General features: G+C 45.4%; 1 protein-coding gene across 4 annotated transcripts in view; it reads left to right on the forward strand.

Moving 5' to 3' along the window:
* Nucleotides 1-3,047: 3,047 nt before the first annotated feature.
* RFT1 (RFT1 glycolipid translocator homolog) overlaps nucleotides 3,048-18,439 on the forward strand; it is a 40,411-nt gene continuing 25,019 nt past the window's right edge. For 3 of the 4 annotated variants that reach the window (XM_082638771.1, XM_082638770.1, XM_082638773.1), the window contains exons 1-6: nucleotides 3,048-3,172; nucleotides 6,495-6,580; nucleotides 8,646-8,762; nucleotides 9,888-10,077; nucleotides 10,651-10,752; nucleotides 14,388-14,525. In XM_082638771.1, the coding sequence (XP_082494897.1) occupies nucleotides 3,110-3,172; nucleotides 6,495-6,580; nucleotides 8,646-8,762; nucleotides 9,888-10,077; nucleotides 10,651-10,752; nucleotides 14,388-14,525 (696 nt within the window). In that variant the 5' untranslated portion in view covers nucleotides 3,048-3,109. Of the gene's footprint in view, nucleotides 3,173-5,194; nucleotides 5,264-6,494; nucleotides 6,581-8,645; nucleotides 8,763-9,887; nucleotides 10,078-10,650; nucleotides 10,753-14,387; nucleotides 14,526-18,439 lie in introns of those variants that run through there. The other variant, XM_082638772.1, reaches the window with a different exon arrangement.

Here is an 18,439-nt window from a genome sequence, read left to right on the forward strand (position 1 = left end):
TAGGGTTAGAGTATGTTGACGTGAAGAGCTCCTGGGGACTTTCCTGGTAGTCCAGTGGTTAAGACCCTGTGATTCCAATGCAGGAGCATGGGTTCGATCCCTGGTCGGGAAGCTAAGATCCCACATGCCGTGCAGAGCAGACAGAAAAAAAAAAAAAAAAGCTCCTGGTTGGTTGCGCTCCAAGGAGTAGCTGTGGAGGAGGCAGCTGCTTGGCTGGGATAAAGGGAGCCAGAGCCCACCTCACCTGCCAGCCCAAGGTCCATGGGGGTGGGCAGGCAGCCCAGGTCAAGGCCTTGGGCATCTCGGCCCACAGGTTGAATACCTCGACCCCCCAGCATTTTGCTCTCCTCTCCAAGTGGTTGCCTAATTTGCTCTGCCTTCCGGAACAGCACCCCTCCCTCCCCGTCTAAAAGCCTCTATTACCTTATCTTATTTCATTCTTTCATAGCACTTACCCTATGTGAAATTTTATTATTTATTTACTAGGGTTTTTTTTTTTTCAATCTTCCTCCCACTAGAATTTAAGCTCCTGAAGGGCCAGACTTCTGTCTACTATAATCCTTACGATTGCCATCACAGGGCAGATAATATCCCTTATTTAATAGCTGAGCATATAGAGGTCACCTGGTTAGTGAGTAGCAGAATGAGGATTCAGGGCCAGGTCTGTCTGACAGTCAAAAGCTTACATTCTGAGCCCCTGACATAAGACAGAACTTGATTAATCTGGCAAGATGGGAGTGGGGGATGTGCATAGGCCTTGAACCCCATAGTCTGTTTCCAGCAGTAGTAGCAGCAATAACAGGTCAGGAAGCGTTCACAGGTGTCCTGGGGATTTTCTCTGCCACTACTGCAGGAGGCAAAGCCAAATGGACTTCATTCCTGCCTTACTGGAACTCATGGGATGTTTAGACATAGCCTAGTCTCTTCACTGCAAAGCAGACTGTGCTAAGAGCTATAAAGGGTTACAAAGTGCTTTACAGGTGCTGTCTTTTTTTAAAATAAATTTATTTATTTGTTTTTATTTTTGGCTGTGTTGGGTCTTTGTTGCTGTGCGCAGGCTTTCTCCAGTTGCAGCGAGCAGGGGCTACTCTTCACTGCGGTGAGCGGGTCTCTCACTGTCGTGGCTTCTCTTGTTGCAGAGCACAGGTTCTAGGCACACGGGCTTCAGTAGTTGTGGCAGGCGGGCTCAGTAGTTGTGGCTCGTGGGCTCTAGAGCACAGGCTCAGTAGTTGTGGCTTAGCTGCTCCACGGCATATGAGATCCTCCCAGGCCAGGGATCAAACCTGTGTCCCCTGCATTGGCAGGTGGATTCCTAACCACTGCACCACCAGGGAAGCCCTACAGGTGCTGCCTTAATCTTCTTAGGCTGCTGTAATAGAATACCATAGGCTGGGTGGCTTAAACAACAGGAATTTATTTCTTGCGGTCCTGAAGTCTGGGAAGTCCAAGATAAAGTGGCCGATTCAGTTCTTGGTGAGAGCCCTCTTCCTGGTTTGCAACCAGCTGCCTTCTTGCTGTATCCTCACATGGCAGGGAGAGAGTTCATCTCTCTCGTCTCTTCTTGTAAGGTCATTAACCCCATTCTTGAGGGCTCCACTCTTGTGACCTAATTACCTCCCAAAGGTCCCACCTCCAATTACCACCACATTGGAAATTAGGGCTTCAACATATGAATTTAGGGAGGACACAAACATTCAGTCCATAGCAGGTGCTGTTATACTCACAAGTCAGAACATTGGGGCCTGGGAGGGTAGGGCAGTGCCATTTGGAAAGGAAGGCACATTGGGCAGAGATGGCAGCAGAGCAAAGGCCAATTTGGGCCTGTTTGAGGAAATGTAAGGGATCCAAATGGCGAGAGCCTAGAATGTGTTGTGAAAGGGCAGTGAGAGTGTGAAAGGTGGTTGAAAGGTAGGTTGGGGTCAAATCACGGAGTGCCTGAGATAGATGAGGCTTCCTATGGCCCGCATAGCAGATGATAGGAAAATGGACAGAACAACAGCCGATCGTGTCGGGCACTTTACAGTTTATGAAGCTCTTTCCTACCATTCTTCTGCTCTGTCCTCACAATTGGTGGCATGCAGACAAGGGAGGCAAGTTTAGGATCAGGAGCCTGGGGTCCACTCCACCCAGGTACAAGTTATGTATATATGAACAACTCACTTCACGTCTCCACGTCTCACCTTATTCACCTCTGACAACAGGTCCCAATTTTCAACGCTTGAGAAAGGATTACACAAAACCACACATATGAAGATGCTGTATTTAACTTCTGGTCCTCAGTTCTTTCGCTGTAAAATTGGGACACACCTGTCTAGTCTAATTCAGGGGACCGTGTCCGTGATTTTGTAAGCGAAGGCCAAATGGCAAAAATCTTATTATGGTGGCTTCCCTCGTGGTGCAGTGGTTGAGAATCTGCTTGCCAATGCAGGGGACACGGGTTCCACCCCTGGTCTGGGAAGATCCCACATGCCGCGGAGCAACTAGGCCCGTGAGCCACAACTACTGAGCCTGCGCGTCTGGAGCCTGTGCTCTGCAACAAGACAGGCCGCGACGCTGAGAGGCCTGCACACCACGAGGAAGAGTGGCCCCCGCTTGCCGCCAACTAGAGAAAGCCCTCGCACAGAAACGAAGACCCAACACAGCCATAAATAAATAAATAAGTAAATAAATAAATAAATAAAATTTTTTTAAAAAGAAAACATTTCTTAAAAAAAAAAAATCTTATTACGGAGGCCAGTGAATAGTTTGTTCCTTTTGACAGATGAGGCCAGGGAAGTTAGTGTTTCTTGGTTGGTGGGCTGGGAGTCTCAGAGAAGGGGCTTTGGCTACTTTAATAGCGCCTCTTAGTATGGTCACAGTACTCAACTTATTTGGAACCGGGAGATATAGGCACAGAAACCACACGTTCTCTCAAACGGGAGAGGCGATGCGGCGCAACCACGCTGACTCATCCGAACCCGGTCCACTTAAAGGGCCAGATCTTCCCGTGCCCCGCCTCCGCCGTACAAAATCGCCAATCATCGAACGAGCCGCTCCGTGACGCTGTCTTCTTGCGACAAAGCCGGCGGTCTGAGGCGTTTACTGGGGACGGACCCCGGGCGCTGAGGCTATGCGCTCCCGCGAGGTGCTGGGCCAGGCGGCCCGGCTGGCCTCCTCTGGTCTCCTCCTGCAGGTACTCTGCCGGGCCGGCCCCAGCCCGTTCCGTAGCCGGGATTCACGGGGAGGTGGCCCGGGGGCCCTTGAGAGCCCATCCCGGGGCAGACCCAGCCCTGGCGTGGACCCCGCTACTACGGAGGGGTTCCGCGAGAGGCGGTGGCGGCGGCGGCCGAGAGGGGACACCTGGGCCCGGGGCTGGGAGCCTGCGTCCAGAATCCTGGCTGGGAGACTGCAAACAAACCACTTTTCCTTTTGAGCATTATATATCCCATATGGCAGTAGGGGAGGGTTAGATCAGGTGGCAGGGGTGCCTTTGGTGCTCTAGAATCTCACATATTTTTAAGGCAAGGGTTTATTTTTTCCATGTCCCACTCCTTACCCTCAAACACTTTTTTCAAACTCTGACTCCCACTGAGTTCAGAAAGACAATATGGCATGGCGAAGAACAGGGACCTGGGCTCAGACAGGCCTGGACTGGAATCTTGGTTCTACCATGCCCTTGTTGCATGACCCAGGACAAGTGACTTCACCTGCTAAGCCTCAGCTCCTCCTCAGAAAACGGGGGTAATAATAGTACCTAGCTCATAAGGTTGCTGTGAGGCTAGGTTGGGGTTATTCGGATAATTGCACTTAACAGTAGTATGCTCTGGCTCTTAGTATGCACTCTTCCTTAAGGCAGTGTGACCTTGGACAAGTCACTTTCCCTTCTTGGCCCAAATTTTCACGTCAGGTATGGTGCATGCCAGTTGATCCAAATGGTATTGTAAAGATTCTTTTAACCCTAGAACCTGGTCATTCTAAGTCATGTGGCTCAGTTTCTCTATGTCTCACTCTTGACCGTTCAACCCTTCCTCACAAAAGTCCTGAATCTACCTTTCCCTTTGTTTTAGAGAGGCAGCATTTCACATAGAGGTTAGGAGAAAGCACCAGGCAGACTAGGGCTCAAGTTTGGGCCTTGCCACTTGCTAGATGCCTGCACTTGGGGAAAATCTCTTGACTTCTACAATCATCAGGTTCCTCATCTTAAATGAGAACAATAATGCAACCTCATAATGTCATTAGGGAGATTAGATGAAATGCCTAAGTGCCTGGCATAAGTACTTAATAAATGTTAGCTAGTTTTATTATGGTAATATGAATTTTGAAAATGGTCACTGTAGGGGTGAAATGAGCCAATCTATGTAAGGTATGTAGAAGAATTCCTTGCACAAGATATGCACTTTATAAACAGCTAGTCATCTAACCCTAAATTAGTTGAACCCTAAGTTACCTAGTTGTGTTTTTTTTTTGTATTTCACAACATTAATAACTTTGAATTCAGTGCTTTAGCCACAGTGTTGATTGTTCAACCTTTGATGATACCTTACTACTGAGATTAGCTTCATTAAAAGAAAACAAGTCATAGCAGAAAACACACTAGACTAGGAGTCAGGTGGCCTTACCCATAAGCTCAAGCTGGGTCATTTGCTTGCCATGTGGGCAAATCCCTTTGCTCCGAGTTTACTTGCTTCCCATGCATTCACCCGGTTGCTTTTAGGGGTCAGGTAATTAACAGATGTGAAAGGGCTTTTTTTTTTTTTAAACTGTTAAGTCCTTTACAAAGTTAAATGAAGACTGTTGCTAATAAGGGCCACTGTACAGAGCAAATACTGGGGAGTGTGAGCAACCTTATATCTTCATTAGCTCAAACCTTTATTCAAACCAATTAGGAGATATGGATATAGCCTAAGACATTAAGTTTCTTAGTGATAACTTTGAAGTTAACATAAATGTGTGCATGTGGGTTTTTTTTTAACTAGCTATAATCTTTAGGTTTCTTGGAGTGTTTTAATTCAGTCTTGTGTGCTTTCTCAAATTACAATGCAGACACTTGAGGTAGCTTTGCAATTACATTGTGTTCTGAAAGAATTTAAGAGCTTATTCTCTGTAACTCTGAGCCAGCCATAGTGTATTAATGCCTTTCATTTGTATGCATTTTTCAAAAATGCTTTCACTTCCACGATGTTTTTTGATCCTTGTCATCAACTCTCTGTGATAGGTAGCCTCACTTGACAGGGATGAAAATTGAGGCTTACAGAAATTAGAAGATGATGGGTTTAGCTAAATGGTGAGTTGAGACTCTCAGCTGAGTACTTTTTCCGTTAAGAGCTGCATGAATTGGTTTCAAATCTCTAAAATTGAATACAGAATTTGGTGTCTATGTATGTACCCGCATGTTTCTAAGGAGAGGCTACCAAGCTTTCATCAGACTTTGAAAAGATCACCTTTGACTCCATAAAGGTTAACACTGTGATACCTTGGCTTTGGAGACCTTGCTGCTCTGTGACACTTCAGGGACAGTGTTAGACTGCAGTCTCCCTTTTTGGTCATACCTTCCCCGGGAGATTTTCAGACCACTGTGGTCCACTGGCATAGTTTGATTGAATTTTCCAGATTGCAACTGTTCACATGTAACTCTGAGAGTGCTTGACACAGAAGTGATCTGTCATTTGCTCTGGAGTGCCCTTGAGTTACATCTGTGTTGCTGCCAGGATGCAGAGGGGGTGTCACTTAGGCTTGCACCCCAGCCATCATCCCCATTTGGCAACCTCACTTAATTGCAACCTGTTTTTCTCTGTCTCATGGGAAGAATTCTTTGTTCAGGTGGTTTTCTTGAATTCACAGGCTTGAAAGTCTCAGGATATATCCTTTTCAAATGGCGATAGCTGGACTCTGTTTTCCTTTCCCCTCTATTTTATAGTATCTTATTGCAGTTGTTTGAAAGGTATTTCAGTTCCTCTCTGGAAAGTGGCAAATATTCAGTAAATAAACATAGCCTTTTCTGTTTTCTAATTGAGAAACCGAAGTTCAAAGAGATTAAATGTCATTGTCAGATCCTTAGATATTACTAGGCAAAGAAGGAGAAGTTAGATTCCATCGTTCCTGGTAAATCTGCTATATTCTGCAGACTTCCACTTGCTAAGTGTGTGCTCTTTTTAAACAGGCTGGAGGGAGGCCCAGTGTGAAGCACTAACTAGAATTCCCTTTCTGCTCCCTAAAGTGCCTGACTGAACTTGAAGAAATTCAGTGAATCTGTCAGGGCCTCCCTCTTCTCATCAGTAAATTAGGGAGACTTCCACATGCCTTCTTGGGTTCTTTGACCATTGCATGAGAGTGCCGAGAGACCCCAAGGAATGAGATTTCAGAAGCAGTGCAGACAGGTTGAGCATTTTAAAGAGAATCTCTCTGGCAAAGCTGCTGTATGTCGTTACATTAAGAAGAGCAGCCATCTTGTGTTCATTTCAGCGAAGTAAACCTTCCCAATATAATTTATTATGTATTTTTTTCTTTTTCTGTAGGTGTTGTTTCGATTGATCACCTTTGTCTTAAATGCATTTATTCTTCGCTTCCTGTCAAAGGAAATCGTTGGCATAGTGAATGTCAGGTAAGAAGGGGTGTACCCTGGCCTTGTCCACAACTCACATCCCTAGTCGGGTTTTCTTCAAACTCTGTACCTGTGTGTCACCCTTGGATTTTAGAAGCATGGACCTTTACCAGAAGCAGAGTGTTTCAGCAGTGGGCTGAAGAGAAGCGTTAGGCGATGTTGCTTTTAATGGACCCATGGTGTGTTTTCCATTAGCAGCCTCCAAATACACATTTCTCTGCCCGCTCTCCCTCTGTGCCTTAAAACCCAGGAGAGGAGTGGGAGTAATTCACTGCAAACTCCAACTCAGGTATAATCCTGTGTTCTCGTCCTGCTGACAGCAAAGGAAGCAGGAATTCTGCAGATCGTGAGGATGTACTTTGTAATTGCAGGGCTGGAACAGCCACCTTCCTTCCCTCCTCGGTGAATTTTATAATTGGAAAGTGGAAGTGGGATGAGAGCTGAGTCCTTGTCATTAGTTCCTTGGAGGCTCTTAGAAAGCCAACTTGCTTTGTCTTTTAGACTCTGTTTCTTCTACTCTCCTCCTGTCTGTTCAAGGACAACCACACATATTCTACCTTCACAAATGACACAAAAGTATATGAAGTGATGTGAGTGCTCAGTATAGCTCAGCTTCCCAGGTGTGTCTTCATGTCCTAGTAAACAAGACATTATGTTCCAGACAGCATTTCACATCTAATATTTACCGAACATATGCTCTTGGCTCTGTTCTCAGAGCTTAGAGAAGGGTCTCAAACTTTGATGGGCAAAGGAATCATCTGGAGAGCTTTGCAATTGGTAGGACTGAGGAGGTGCCCAGGAATCTGCACTTTGACAAGTTTTTCAGGTGATTTTGAAATAGGGACCATACTTTAAGGAATGCTCTTTTTGGGACTTCCCTGGTGGCTCAGTGGTTAAGAATTCGCCTGCTAATGCAGGGGACACGGGTTCGAGCCCTGGTCTGGGAAGATCCCACGTGCCACGGAGCAACGAAGCCCATGCGCCACAACTACTGAGCCTGCACTCTAGAGCCTGCAAGCCACAACTACTGAGCCCGTGTGCCACAACTACTGAAGCCCGCCCACCCTGGAGCCTGTGCTCCACAGCAAGAGAAGCCCCTGCAATGAGAAGCCTGCACACCACAACGAAGAGTAGCCCCAGCTGCTGCAATTAGAGAAAGCCTGCACACAGCAACAAAGACCCAATGCAGCCAAAAATAAATAAATAAATAAATTTATTTTAAAAATGAGAAATGTTCTTGTAAAAGCAGGAAGGAAGAGGGCCAAGGCCTCTTAGGTACTCAGACTTTAAAGCAGTTTGGGCCTCTCCCCACTGGCCTCGCCCAGATTTGCAGATCCCTGCATTGACAGCCCTTGTCTGGCCTGTCTACCTGCTTAAGGTATAGTTCAGTCTCATTGGGACAGAAGCACTGGGTCACAGAATGGTCCCTGGACAACCTCAGGTACCTTAGCCCTGGGCCATCCTCATTCTAGCTTCATCCAATCAACTGCCTGTTGAGGAAGGGGAACTGTAGCTACTCTTTGCTAAGGTGCAGGAGGGTCCACCTAGGTAAGCCCGCCAGGAGGAACGTGGGCAAGCCTTGCCCATCTGGGTCGCAGCAGCCCCAGTAGTGGTTGCCAGCCTCATTGCCTGTGTTGAGATTCTCTACTCAATAGAGCCTCAGCTTCTTTCATAAGGGTCATTAGGTCACCAGTCTCGGGGTGGCCAAGAGGCCCTCTTGCTGTGTGCGGTCATATCTTGTCCTTTTTTCCTCCTTATGGTCAGAGCCACACCTCTGTATAGGCACAAAGGCTGCAGGCTTTGGGGGCCTCTGTGGCAGTTTCTGTCCTAGGCATAACTCTCTATAGGCACACGCTCATATGTCCCTTGTTTGGTTCCTAACTCTCCTATTGTATGGATCAGATTAGCTGGGGAGGGGGCTTCTGTAAGAAACCATTGCCCCCCGCCAATCACCACCAGTGATCTATGACCAAGACTTTTCCTCCTCCCGATTGCTAGCAAAATCCCAGAAGTTGTCTCTATGAAAAATCTAGACATCATGTTGATTGCTGCTTTTCCTTTACAGGCTAACACTGCTTTACTCTACCACCATCTTCCTGGCCAGAGAGGCCTTCCGCAGAGCATGTCTGAGTGGCAGCACCCAGCGGGACTGGAGCCAGACCCTCAACCTCCTGTGGCTAACGTGAGTTGTGCTTTGGCCAGAGACGGTTTCACGGAGGCAAGTGTGATAAGTGTGAGAAATTAAACAGCAACACTTGCCTAAAGCTGAATAGTTTCCAGCTTGGGTTTTGCAGTGGGCTTCTGGGCCCTTGGCGTGGGACAGGAAGGGGAGAACATATGTGTGAAGGAGCATCCCTGGCTGTTTTCTCTCCGGATGGCCAGGAGCCAGGAGGAAGCTCCGGGTAGGGGTTTCTGTGCCACGTTTCTAACCCCACTTCTACCCTCTTTGGAGGCTGTTTCTGCTATTTTGATTCCCACTGGGCCTGTGCCATCTTTTTTATTCCTAACCTTTTTCCTTAGAGTGTTTTCTGCGCTTTTAACAGCCACTTATTATTTTTTGAAAGCCTTTTAAGGGTTTCTTTGTATCTCTCCTCAATTTTGTTATGTTGATTTCAGTTCTGAGCCTTTTAGAATATTCTTGAGGACCAAGTACATCAGCTAAAAGTTGTAATGGCTTTTCTGCAGTTCAATCCCTGCCAGGAGGGCTAGTGATTAAAATGGTTTCCCAGTCCTGCCCTTGCATAACTCCTTATTACCTCATGGAGATGACTGTCATAACGGCTGGTAGGTGTTTATTTTATTAGAGGAATGACTGTTAGCCACCCAGTCATATTGAAGTGCTCTCTGGTCACACCTGAAGGGTTACTGTGCACTGGACTACCAGTTATTTGAGGTACAAGGACCAGCTGTATACCGTCCTTCAGTTATTCTAGTGCAAACAGCAGGCACTTCTGGGAGTTTTACTTACGAGTCATTGTAACACAGTGGATAGGAGTGCAGGCTTTGGAGTTAGATCAGGATTGGGTCCTACTTCTGCCCTGAATAGCTGTCTATGACCTTGGCCAAATTACCTAATGCTTGTCAGCCTTAGTTTCCTCATCTTTTAAATGGGGGTAATGACAGAGTATCATTGTGAGGAGTCAGTGAGATAAAGGGGGTGAATCATATGCCTGGCATGTAGTAAGTGCCTGAATAAGTGGTAGCTATTTTTATTATGACTATATTTCTTTTCTGTTCAATGTTACTATTTTAATATATTTTTATTTTTATATTTAGCATATTAAGAGACATTTGTTCCCTTTTCTAGAGTCCCTTTGGGTGTGTTTTGGTCCGTGTTCCTGGGCTGGGCCTGGCTACAGTTGCTCGCAGTGCCCGATCCTGATGTCATCCCCCACTATGGAACTGGAGTGGTGGTGTTTGGGTTCTCGGCAGTGGTGGAACTTCTGGGAGAGCCCTTCTGGGTCTTGGCACAAGCACATATGTTTGTCAAGCTTAAGGTCAGTGTGCCTTCTGCTGTGAATGAGAAATGAGAAGAACAGGAGAAAGAGTGGTTTTTAAAAAGTGCTTTTATAGGAGAGAATGGTCTTTTCAGATTTGCATCTAAAAAATATTTGGAAAAAGGTAACATGAACAGTTCAGTTCATTCACTTGAGATCTGTCAGATGAGTTTGGTTGAAGTTTACCTCTGCTACACTATTAATGAAGAACAGGTTTTGTTAATAGGGAAGTTATTAGTGTAAATAAGAATTTAAAAGGACGTTTTTCAGATTTTTCTAGTGATTCTATTTAGTTGTATACGGATATTAACTTTTCATCTTTTAAAATATATTATTTGATACATACAAAAGAATATAGTGTGTAACATATGTAAATCTTAAAGCATGATAATATACTGAAGGTCCATGAACCTACCACCCAACCCAAGAAGTAGAACATTATTAATACTGTGTCCAACCATATGCCCCACCCCTACCACCGGGGTAACCGCTATCCCAGATTTTCTGGGATTCCTTTGCATCTTTAGTTTTTAATAATGTTTGTAAAGTGTACCCTTTACCATGGGTTTGCAGGTGATTGCTGAGAGCCTGTCAGTAATCCTCAAGAGCGTCCTGACAGCTTTTCTCGTGCTGTGTTTGCCTCACTGGGGACTGTATATTTTCTCTTTGGCCCAGGTAAGAGTTATGACTTTTAACTTTTGTATAATTTCTGTTTCTCCATCTGTTTTTTACTTCTTGTTTCTGTTACTCTGTGATTTACATTTGCAGTATTCATGCATGTGGAGAAGGCTGGAAGCTCTAGAAAGGTGGTCTTGGCACTGCTTCTCCTCTGGCTGCCATGTCCCTCCCACTGCATACACTGACACCACTGGTGTTTGTGGGGACCTGGTGAGAGCCACATCCAGCCTTGTTGTCAGACATAAAAACTCCTTTAGACATTCTGTGGGCAAGCCCAGCCCATATCAAACTGACCTTTGATTGTCTGACAATCCTATGGAGGAGAGAGAAAGCAGTAAGGGGGTGGGGTGGGAATCAAATTGCATGTGTGTTATTTTCCCTGGATTTCAATCAGTTGTTTTCAGAATAGCAGGAAACTCTGCCAAGCCTGTTTTAAACTTAGATTGAAATCTCTCATAATTCAGAGGGTGTGAATCTAGTCATAGGAGGTACGTTTTCAGTTTTAGCAATTTTGGCTTCAATTCCATCTCATTTTCTAGTTCTAGTTCATATTTCTAGTTCTATTAAAAATGTAACTATAGTACTTATGCTAATTAAAAAAATGAAAAAGATCAAACAGTTATCAGACCATCTCGTAGTACAAACTACTTTGTAATTTTTCTTAATGTATTGGAAGACAAGTTAAAATTCTTAGTAATGATTTCTGTGAAAATGTTTCCCATGTCCTAGGCAAAAAGTAAAAATATTTCTGTGAAACATAGAAGAGCTAGATTTAAAATTATAGATTAAGAATGAGGGGCTTCCCTGGTGGCGCAGTGGTTGAGAGTCCGCCTGCCGATGCAGGGGACACAGGTTCGTGCCTTGGTCCGGGAAGATCCCACATGCCATGGAGCGGCTGAGCCTGTGAGCCATGGCCGCTGAGCCTGCGCGTCCGGAGCCTGTGCTCCACAATGGGAGAGGCCACAACAGTGAGAGGCCAGTGTACCGCAAAAAAAAAAAAAAAAAAAAGAATGAGAATTGCTTCCTAAAAGTAGCTTGCTACAATTACATATTTTAGAGAAGTTATCTCTGATTTTTTTTGCCATGTTTTATTAGATCTACAACTACAGTACTCAACGTTCGTCACTGTTTGTGATGGACTCTCCCTAATAGGATAGGAGGGCAGTAGAGATGCCCAGTTATTGGTTGACTCTTCTTGGGAAAGTTACTTGCATTATGACTTTCTCATTGTCGTAGTTCCCACCCAGGATACGTCATAGATCGTAGGTCAGCTAGGCCAATTCTGAGTGTATTGACATCCTCATCGTAAGATTTCTGAGCGCACTTCTCTGGTATATTCTCTGTCAAGTCTCTGTGGGAGAGGTCTAAGGGCCAACAGCACCTCATATCAGCAGGCGAGCCCCACCTGCGGTGCTGGGATTCTCCTTTCTCCAGCCTGCCTCCAGCTTCCTCCTTGAACTGGCCCCTCTCCCCATGGCATCATAGCTCAAATAAAAGGGTCACTGTAGAATATATAAAGAGATCTTACAACTCAACAACAAAAAGACAAACCATCCCAAAAGTGGGTCAAGGACTTGAATAAACATTTTTCCAAAGAAGATACACAAATAAATAGCCAATAAGCACATGAAAAGATGCTCAACATCATTAGTTATTAGGCAAATGTAAATCAAAACCGCAATGAGATACCACTTTACAGCAGTTAGGATGGCAATTATCAAAAAGATAGAAAATAACAAACATTGGTGAAGATATGGAGAAATTGGAACACTCATACATTGCTGGTGGGAATGTAATATGGTGTAGCTGCTGTGGAAAACAATTTGGCAGTTCCTCAAAAAGTTAAATGTAGAAGTGCCATGTGATCCAGCAATTCCACTCCTAGGTATATACCCAAAAGAACTGAAGATGGGTGTTCAAACAAAATTTTGTACACGGATGTTCATAGTAATACTATTCACAATAGCCAAAAGGTGGAAACAGCCCAAATGTTCATCAGTTGATGAATGGATAAACAAAATGTGGTATATCTATACAATAGAATATTATTCAGCATAAAAATGAAATACTGATAACGTGCTACAACATGGATGAACCTTGAAAACATGATACTAAGTGAAAGAAACCAGACACAAAAGGCCACCTATTACATGTTTCCATTAATGTGTAATGTCCAGAATAGGCGAGTCTGTAGAGACAGAAAGCAGATTAGTGGTTGCCAGGGGCTTGGGGAATGGAGAGTGACTGCTTAATGGGTCCAGAATTTCCTTTTGGAGTAATGAAAAATGTTCTGGAATTAGATAATGGTGGTTATTGTACAACATTGTGAATGTACTAAAAGCCACTGCCATTATATGCTTTAAAATGGTTAAAATGGTCAATTTATGTGAATATTTCCTCAATTAGAAAAAGGGGAAGGGATCATGTAGTTAGGATACTCTGTAAAGAGGTTGTTGCTCTTCCCCAGGCTCTGGTCAGCAGGAAGATGGAGAGAGGCAAGGAAGGGGGCTAGAAAAGGGTGCTTGTTACAGAGGATATTGGCCTCAGGTGGTGTGGCTCCCCACAGCGCTGCTTGTGTCTTAAAGGGTTTGAGGCATGAAAGAAGGAGAGTGGATGGCGAGTCTGTCCTCAGGCATGGATGGGCGTGGAGAGCAGAGGAGCCTACACCCGCTAAACCCAGACTCCTCTTAGTGCGTTTCCTAAAGGAGCAGGCTTGGTGTTTCCAGATTGAAAGTGGGGCCTGGAGGTCCCAGTACTTCTTAAGCTAGTGTGCACTGTTCTCAGGGGCAGAGGGATAAGGGAGCTTATGAAAAGGGGCTCTTTCGTTTTGTTTTTTTTTCCCTGCGATGCCACGCAGCTTGTGGTATCTTATTGTAGTTCCCTGACCAGGGGTCGAGCCTGGGTGCCCGGCGTTGGAAGTGCAGAGTCCTGACCACTGGACTGCTAGGGAATTCCTGAAAAGGGTCTCTTTGGATACTCCTCCCCAACCTGCAGACAAAACCCCAGGCTGCTGCTCATGGCCAGAAGACATCGTTTTGTCCTAGATGGGAAGAGGAAGGGGTGGAGCCTCTTAGCACCCTGACCCTCCCCATCCTGTAGTAGCTCTTGCCCTACCCATGCACTAGGCAGAAAGGAGAGCCAGCAGCTCAATTCTGCTTTTTAATCATAGTGTCACAGGTTTCTGGGGTTCATGGAGAATCCCCAGCCCTAGATGATGGACAAGTCCCTGGATACTAGCACAGCTGGGACACACGGATTCTCAAGGTGTACTGTCTAGTTGGGAGAGCCATCCCTTTGTCCAAATACAAATCTTCGGAGAACGTATCTGACATTGCTGTGGTGGTTGTCCTAGTGGATGTCTGTCACGGAACTTATGTTCTGCCTGCCTGGAAGAACTTCTGTTCTCCCAGTCAGGTGAAGTGTTGTGACACTTTCCCTAGAGATGCTGCAGTGGAGCTGGGTCATACTCAGTAGTGCTGTTTTCCAGAGGGTGAGACATTGCTCCATAGAAAGTACAGTTAATTAAAACAGTTCTATTTCTTGACTGGCCTTTGAGGTCAAATCTGTAGGTGTATCTTAATTATGCTTACATTAAAACAGTGTAATTTAAACCCATTATTTTCTTTTTTCAGCTTTTCTATACTGCAGTTCTGGTGCTCTGCTATGTTATTTATTTCACAAAGTTACTGGCCTCCCCAGAATCAGCCACGCAACAAGTTCTTCCTGTCTCCAGAATGACAGATCTGTTACCCAATATTACGAGAAATAGAGTAAGTAATGTATTTTGTCTGTTATCATTTTAATCACAGATGCTAGTTACCTTTGAGGGAAAGAAATGACAACTTTATCGCTTATTGTTATAATAATAAAGATAATTTGATAACTCATGTCTATGGAGTGCTTGTTACGTGCTCAGCCAGGGTTTCTAAATATTGTCACTATTGACAGTTTGGGCCAGATAATTTTTGTTGTGGGAGCTGTCCTTTGCATTGTAGGATGTTTAGCAGCGTTCTTGATCTTTGCCCACTAGATACCAGGAGGTACCACCCCCAAGTTGTAACAACCAAAAATATCTTCAGACACTGTGGAGTGTCCCCCAGGGGACAGAATTGCCCCCAGTTGAAAATCACTCTGCCAGGCCCTGTGCTGGATGATTTACATACCTTATTTAATGCTTATAACAACTCTTTGGGGATGACATTATTATTTCTATTTTAGCGTTGAGGAACTGAGGCTTAGCAACTAAATTACCTGCCCAGGGTGAGGGTCAGAGTGAGGACAGGAGCTGGAGTGGCGTGAATCCCAGCAGAGCACAGGGCTCTCACCGCTGTGCTCACTCTCTCTGTTCTGCTGCGTCTCTTGGTTTTTCCCAGGACTGACCTCCAGCACAGTTAGTCTAGATGGTGCTGACAAAGCAGGGAGGGCCCCTGCAGAGTTCCTTTGCCTAGTGTCAGGCTGCTCTCTCAGGTGATCCTCTTCCCCACGTAGATCACTGAGGATTCCAGAGTCTGATGTGTGAGAGCAAGGCATAATCTCTTTCTACTCAACCCTTCAACTTTCAGTCCATTTGACTTTTCTCTCCTGACTCTCGTGGGGTCAGTGGTAGTGTCTCTAGCCCAGGAGCCGTGCATGTGATGTCTTACCACATCGCCTCTGCACAGATGCTCTGTGACCTGCTCCATCTCGGCTGATGCGCTTTCCCTTTTTCTCATACTTACTTGCTTGCTGGATGTGGTGCACTTAGTTGAGGTGAGGCTTCAGCTGGACTTCTCCTTATAGCTCTTTTGTGATTACTTGAAAATGTAATAAAGTATTTGGGACTTAAGTCTCAGAACTTAAGGAATCTTGTTATGCAACTTTTCAAGAAAAACGAGAAATTATGTCACAAAGCCAGATATGTTCTTATTTGTTATATGAGAGTTCTCCATTCTGATCAACTAGATCTTACCTTTAACCTAAATCAACATGACAGTTTTTGGATACCATGGTGCCTTATCTGCAGGCTTAACAGATCAGGACTCCAGATCACTTCTCTTGCCTGGAGCTTCTGCTCCCTGCCCACAGAGCGGGTCTGAGAGTGCAGAAAAGTCCCCCTCCCTGAGCGCTCCCCAGGGCCCACCTGTACCAAGCCTGGCCAGCTTTTCATACTGGACCAGCGCCTGCTCCCAGCAGTATTTTGGAAAGGAGCGTTTTTACTGTTAATACAGGCAAAGAGAGAGAGGGTAAGGAAAAGAGTCCGACAAGTGTGTACTTAACCCTGTGACGGGCTCAGAACTCCAACCTTCAGTTTCCTTGAACTCCAACCTTCAGTTTCCTTATCTGTCAAATGGGCATAATAAGAATACCTCCCTCCTAAGGTGGTTGTGAGAGCCAGATGAGATGGGGCATATAAGGTGCTTAACACTGTGGCCTGGCATGAGTGCACATCCATAAGTGACAGCCCACACCATCACCAGCATCCCACTGCTGCTCTGAGAGCAGGAGTAGCTCCACTCAAACATCCTAGCCAGGCAGACACTGATGACATTGCTGAGAGCTCAGCGGTTTCACCTGGCAATCTGTCCCGAAAGTACCCATGCTCATGTTGTCAGGACAGAAGTCTTGACCTTAAGAAGGTTGGGTGTACCTGTCACACATGATGGTGGCAGTGTTCCTGCTGACAGAACACAGCCCCTGCTGGGTGTTCTCTGGGACACAGACACGTAGGAAGGTGACTGCTTAGCCTCAGGGAGCTTCCTATGCATTTGGGAGGCAGTAGATACAGATCTGAAGCCTGCAGGACTCTCTCCAGACCTCAGGGTCCTCACTTTTAAGGTGAGATTGTTGGTCTACACAACCTCTGAGGCCCCTCTTAAAGACTTAACAGAATTCTGTGAAAGTATTTGAACTTTGACAAAGAGCCGTTTATAATAACTGCCATCGACTGCACACTTACTCTGCGCCCGGCCTTAGACTAAGTACTGTACTTGGACTTCTGTCCTTAATCCTCTTAGTAACCCTATGAGGTAAATACTATTGTCTCCCATTTTACAGGTGAGAAAAGTGAGGTTCAGAGACATTAAGTGACGAACCCCAAATCACACAGCTGGCTTTGGACCCACTTCTCTCTAACTTCTGTCTGTGGAAAAACCTTAGTTTGTGTGTTTAAACCTCTATGCTATGAAGTCTTCCAGAAGAAATTGTCTTATTGCCCAAAGTAATTATTTATTTACTTAAAGATTACGAGATTCCAGGTAGAACAATTCATTATTCAAGTTTACTTTTTTAAAGAGAAAAGAAACGAGACAAATCTGAATGCAGTGGATGACTACACCAGCAACATGCCTAACTCGACTCTCCAGAGCAGCTTTCTGCCCTGGGGGCTCCCTTCTACGAAACTGGTCAAAAAATTGCATTCACAATCAACTTGACCAAATTGGGAGATTTCTTGCCTCCTCTTATAGAATTCCATCTTCTTTTTTTTAAATTACTTACTTAATTAATTAATTTTTGGCTGCATTGGGTCTTCGTTGTTCTGTGTGGGCTTTCTCTAGTTGCGGTGAGCGGGGGCTACTCTTCGCTGTGGTGTGTGGGCTTCTCGTTGCGGTGGCTTTTCTCTTTGTGGAGCGTGGGCTCTAGGCGCGCTTGCTTCAGTAGTTGTGGCTCACAGGCTCTAGAGCACAGGCTCAGTAGTTGTGAAACGTGGGCTTAGTTGCTCTGCAACATGTGGGATCTTCCTGGACAAGGACTCAAACCCGTGTCCCCTGCATTGGCAGGCAGATTCTTAACCACTGCACCACCAGGGAAGTCCAGAATTCTGTCTTCTTTAATGTTACTTATTTAGCCTTAAAGTAATGACATCTCAAATAAAGCCTGCCTTTTACATCTTTTCTATTCTTTGACACTCCTGAGGGATTTAATATGAGAGATCAGCTAGTATTCAAGTAAAGTTGAGGAATTTAACACAGCAAGCATGTACTAAGCAGTATCCTGTCTTAAGCACTGTACCAGGTGCCCTGAGTGAGGTCCCTGTGCTCAGAACTTGCACTGTGGTGGGGAGATAACATGTGTACTCTGCTAACTACACTGTGTGTCTAGTGTTAACAAGATAGAAGCACGGAGAAAGAACTGATGAATTCCATCTGCAAGCGTCAAGGAAGGCTTCATGGAGGAAGCTGCTTTTGAGCTGGGCCTTGACGCCTGCGTGGGCAGAGGCAAATGTGAACGTGTGGTAGAAATGAGCATTCGTGGCTGTAGGAAGGAAGAACATTTGCTCAGGGCCTGTTATGTGCCCATCACCATGTTGGAATTGGGATTGCAGAGATGACTGGGTCCTTAGGTTGGTTGGACAGCTGGGGAGGGGAGAGGTGAGGAAGCAAAAGGGGGAAGGAGGTGACGGTGTGCTGGTCTAGAGCCGGGTAGTAATGGCCTCGGTGCTGCCAAGTGCAGTTCAAGGGCAGTGGAGCCTAATGAAAGGTTTTTGAACAGTACCATGGTCTAATTGCTTGTGCTGAGAAACTTGCCATCTGTTACAAATTTATCATGTCTAGTTTTCTCTCATTCATTGCTCATACCAGCTCCAGGAAATAGGACTTCTTATCCCACTTTGTAGGTGAGAAAACTGAGGTTTAACAAAGTTAAGTGTTTTGCCCATGGTCTTTGTAGTCTGTAAGTCAGGAGCTGTAGGGAATTCCCTGAGGTCCAG

The sequence above is a fragment of the Mesoplodon mirus genome (assembly GCF_964341445.2).
Source record: "Mesoplodon mirus genome assembly, chromosome: 12".
Taxonomy (NCBI): domain Eukaryota; kingdom Metazoa; phylum Chordata; class Mammalia; order Artiodactyla; family Ziphiidae; genus Mesoplodon; species Mesoplodon mirus.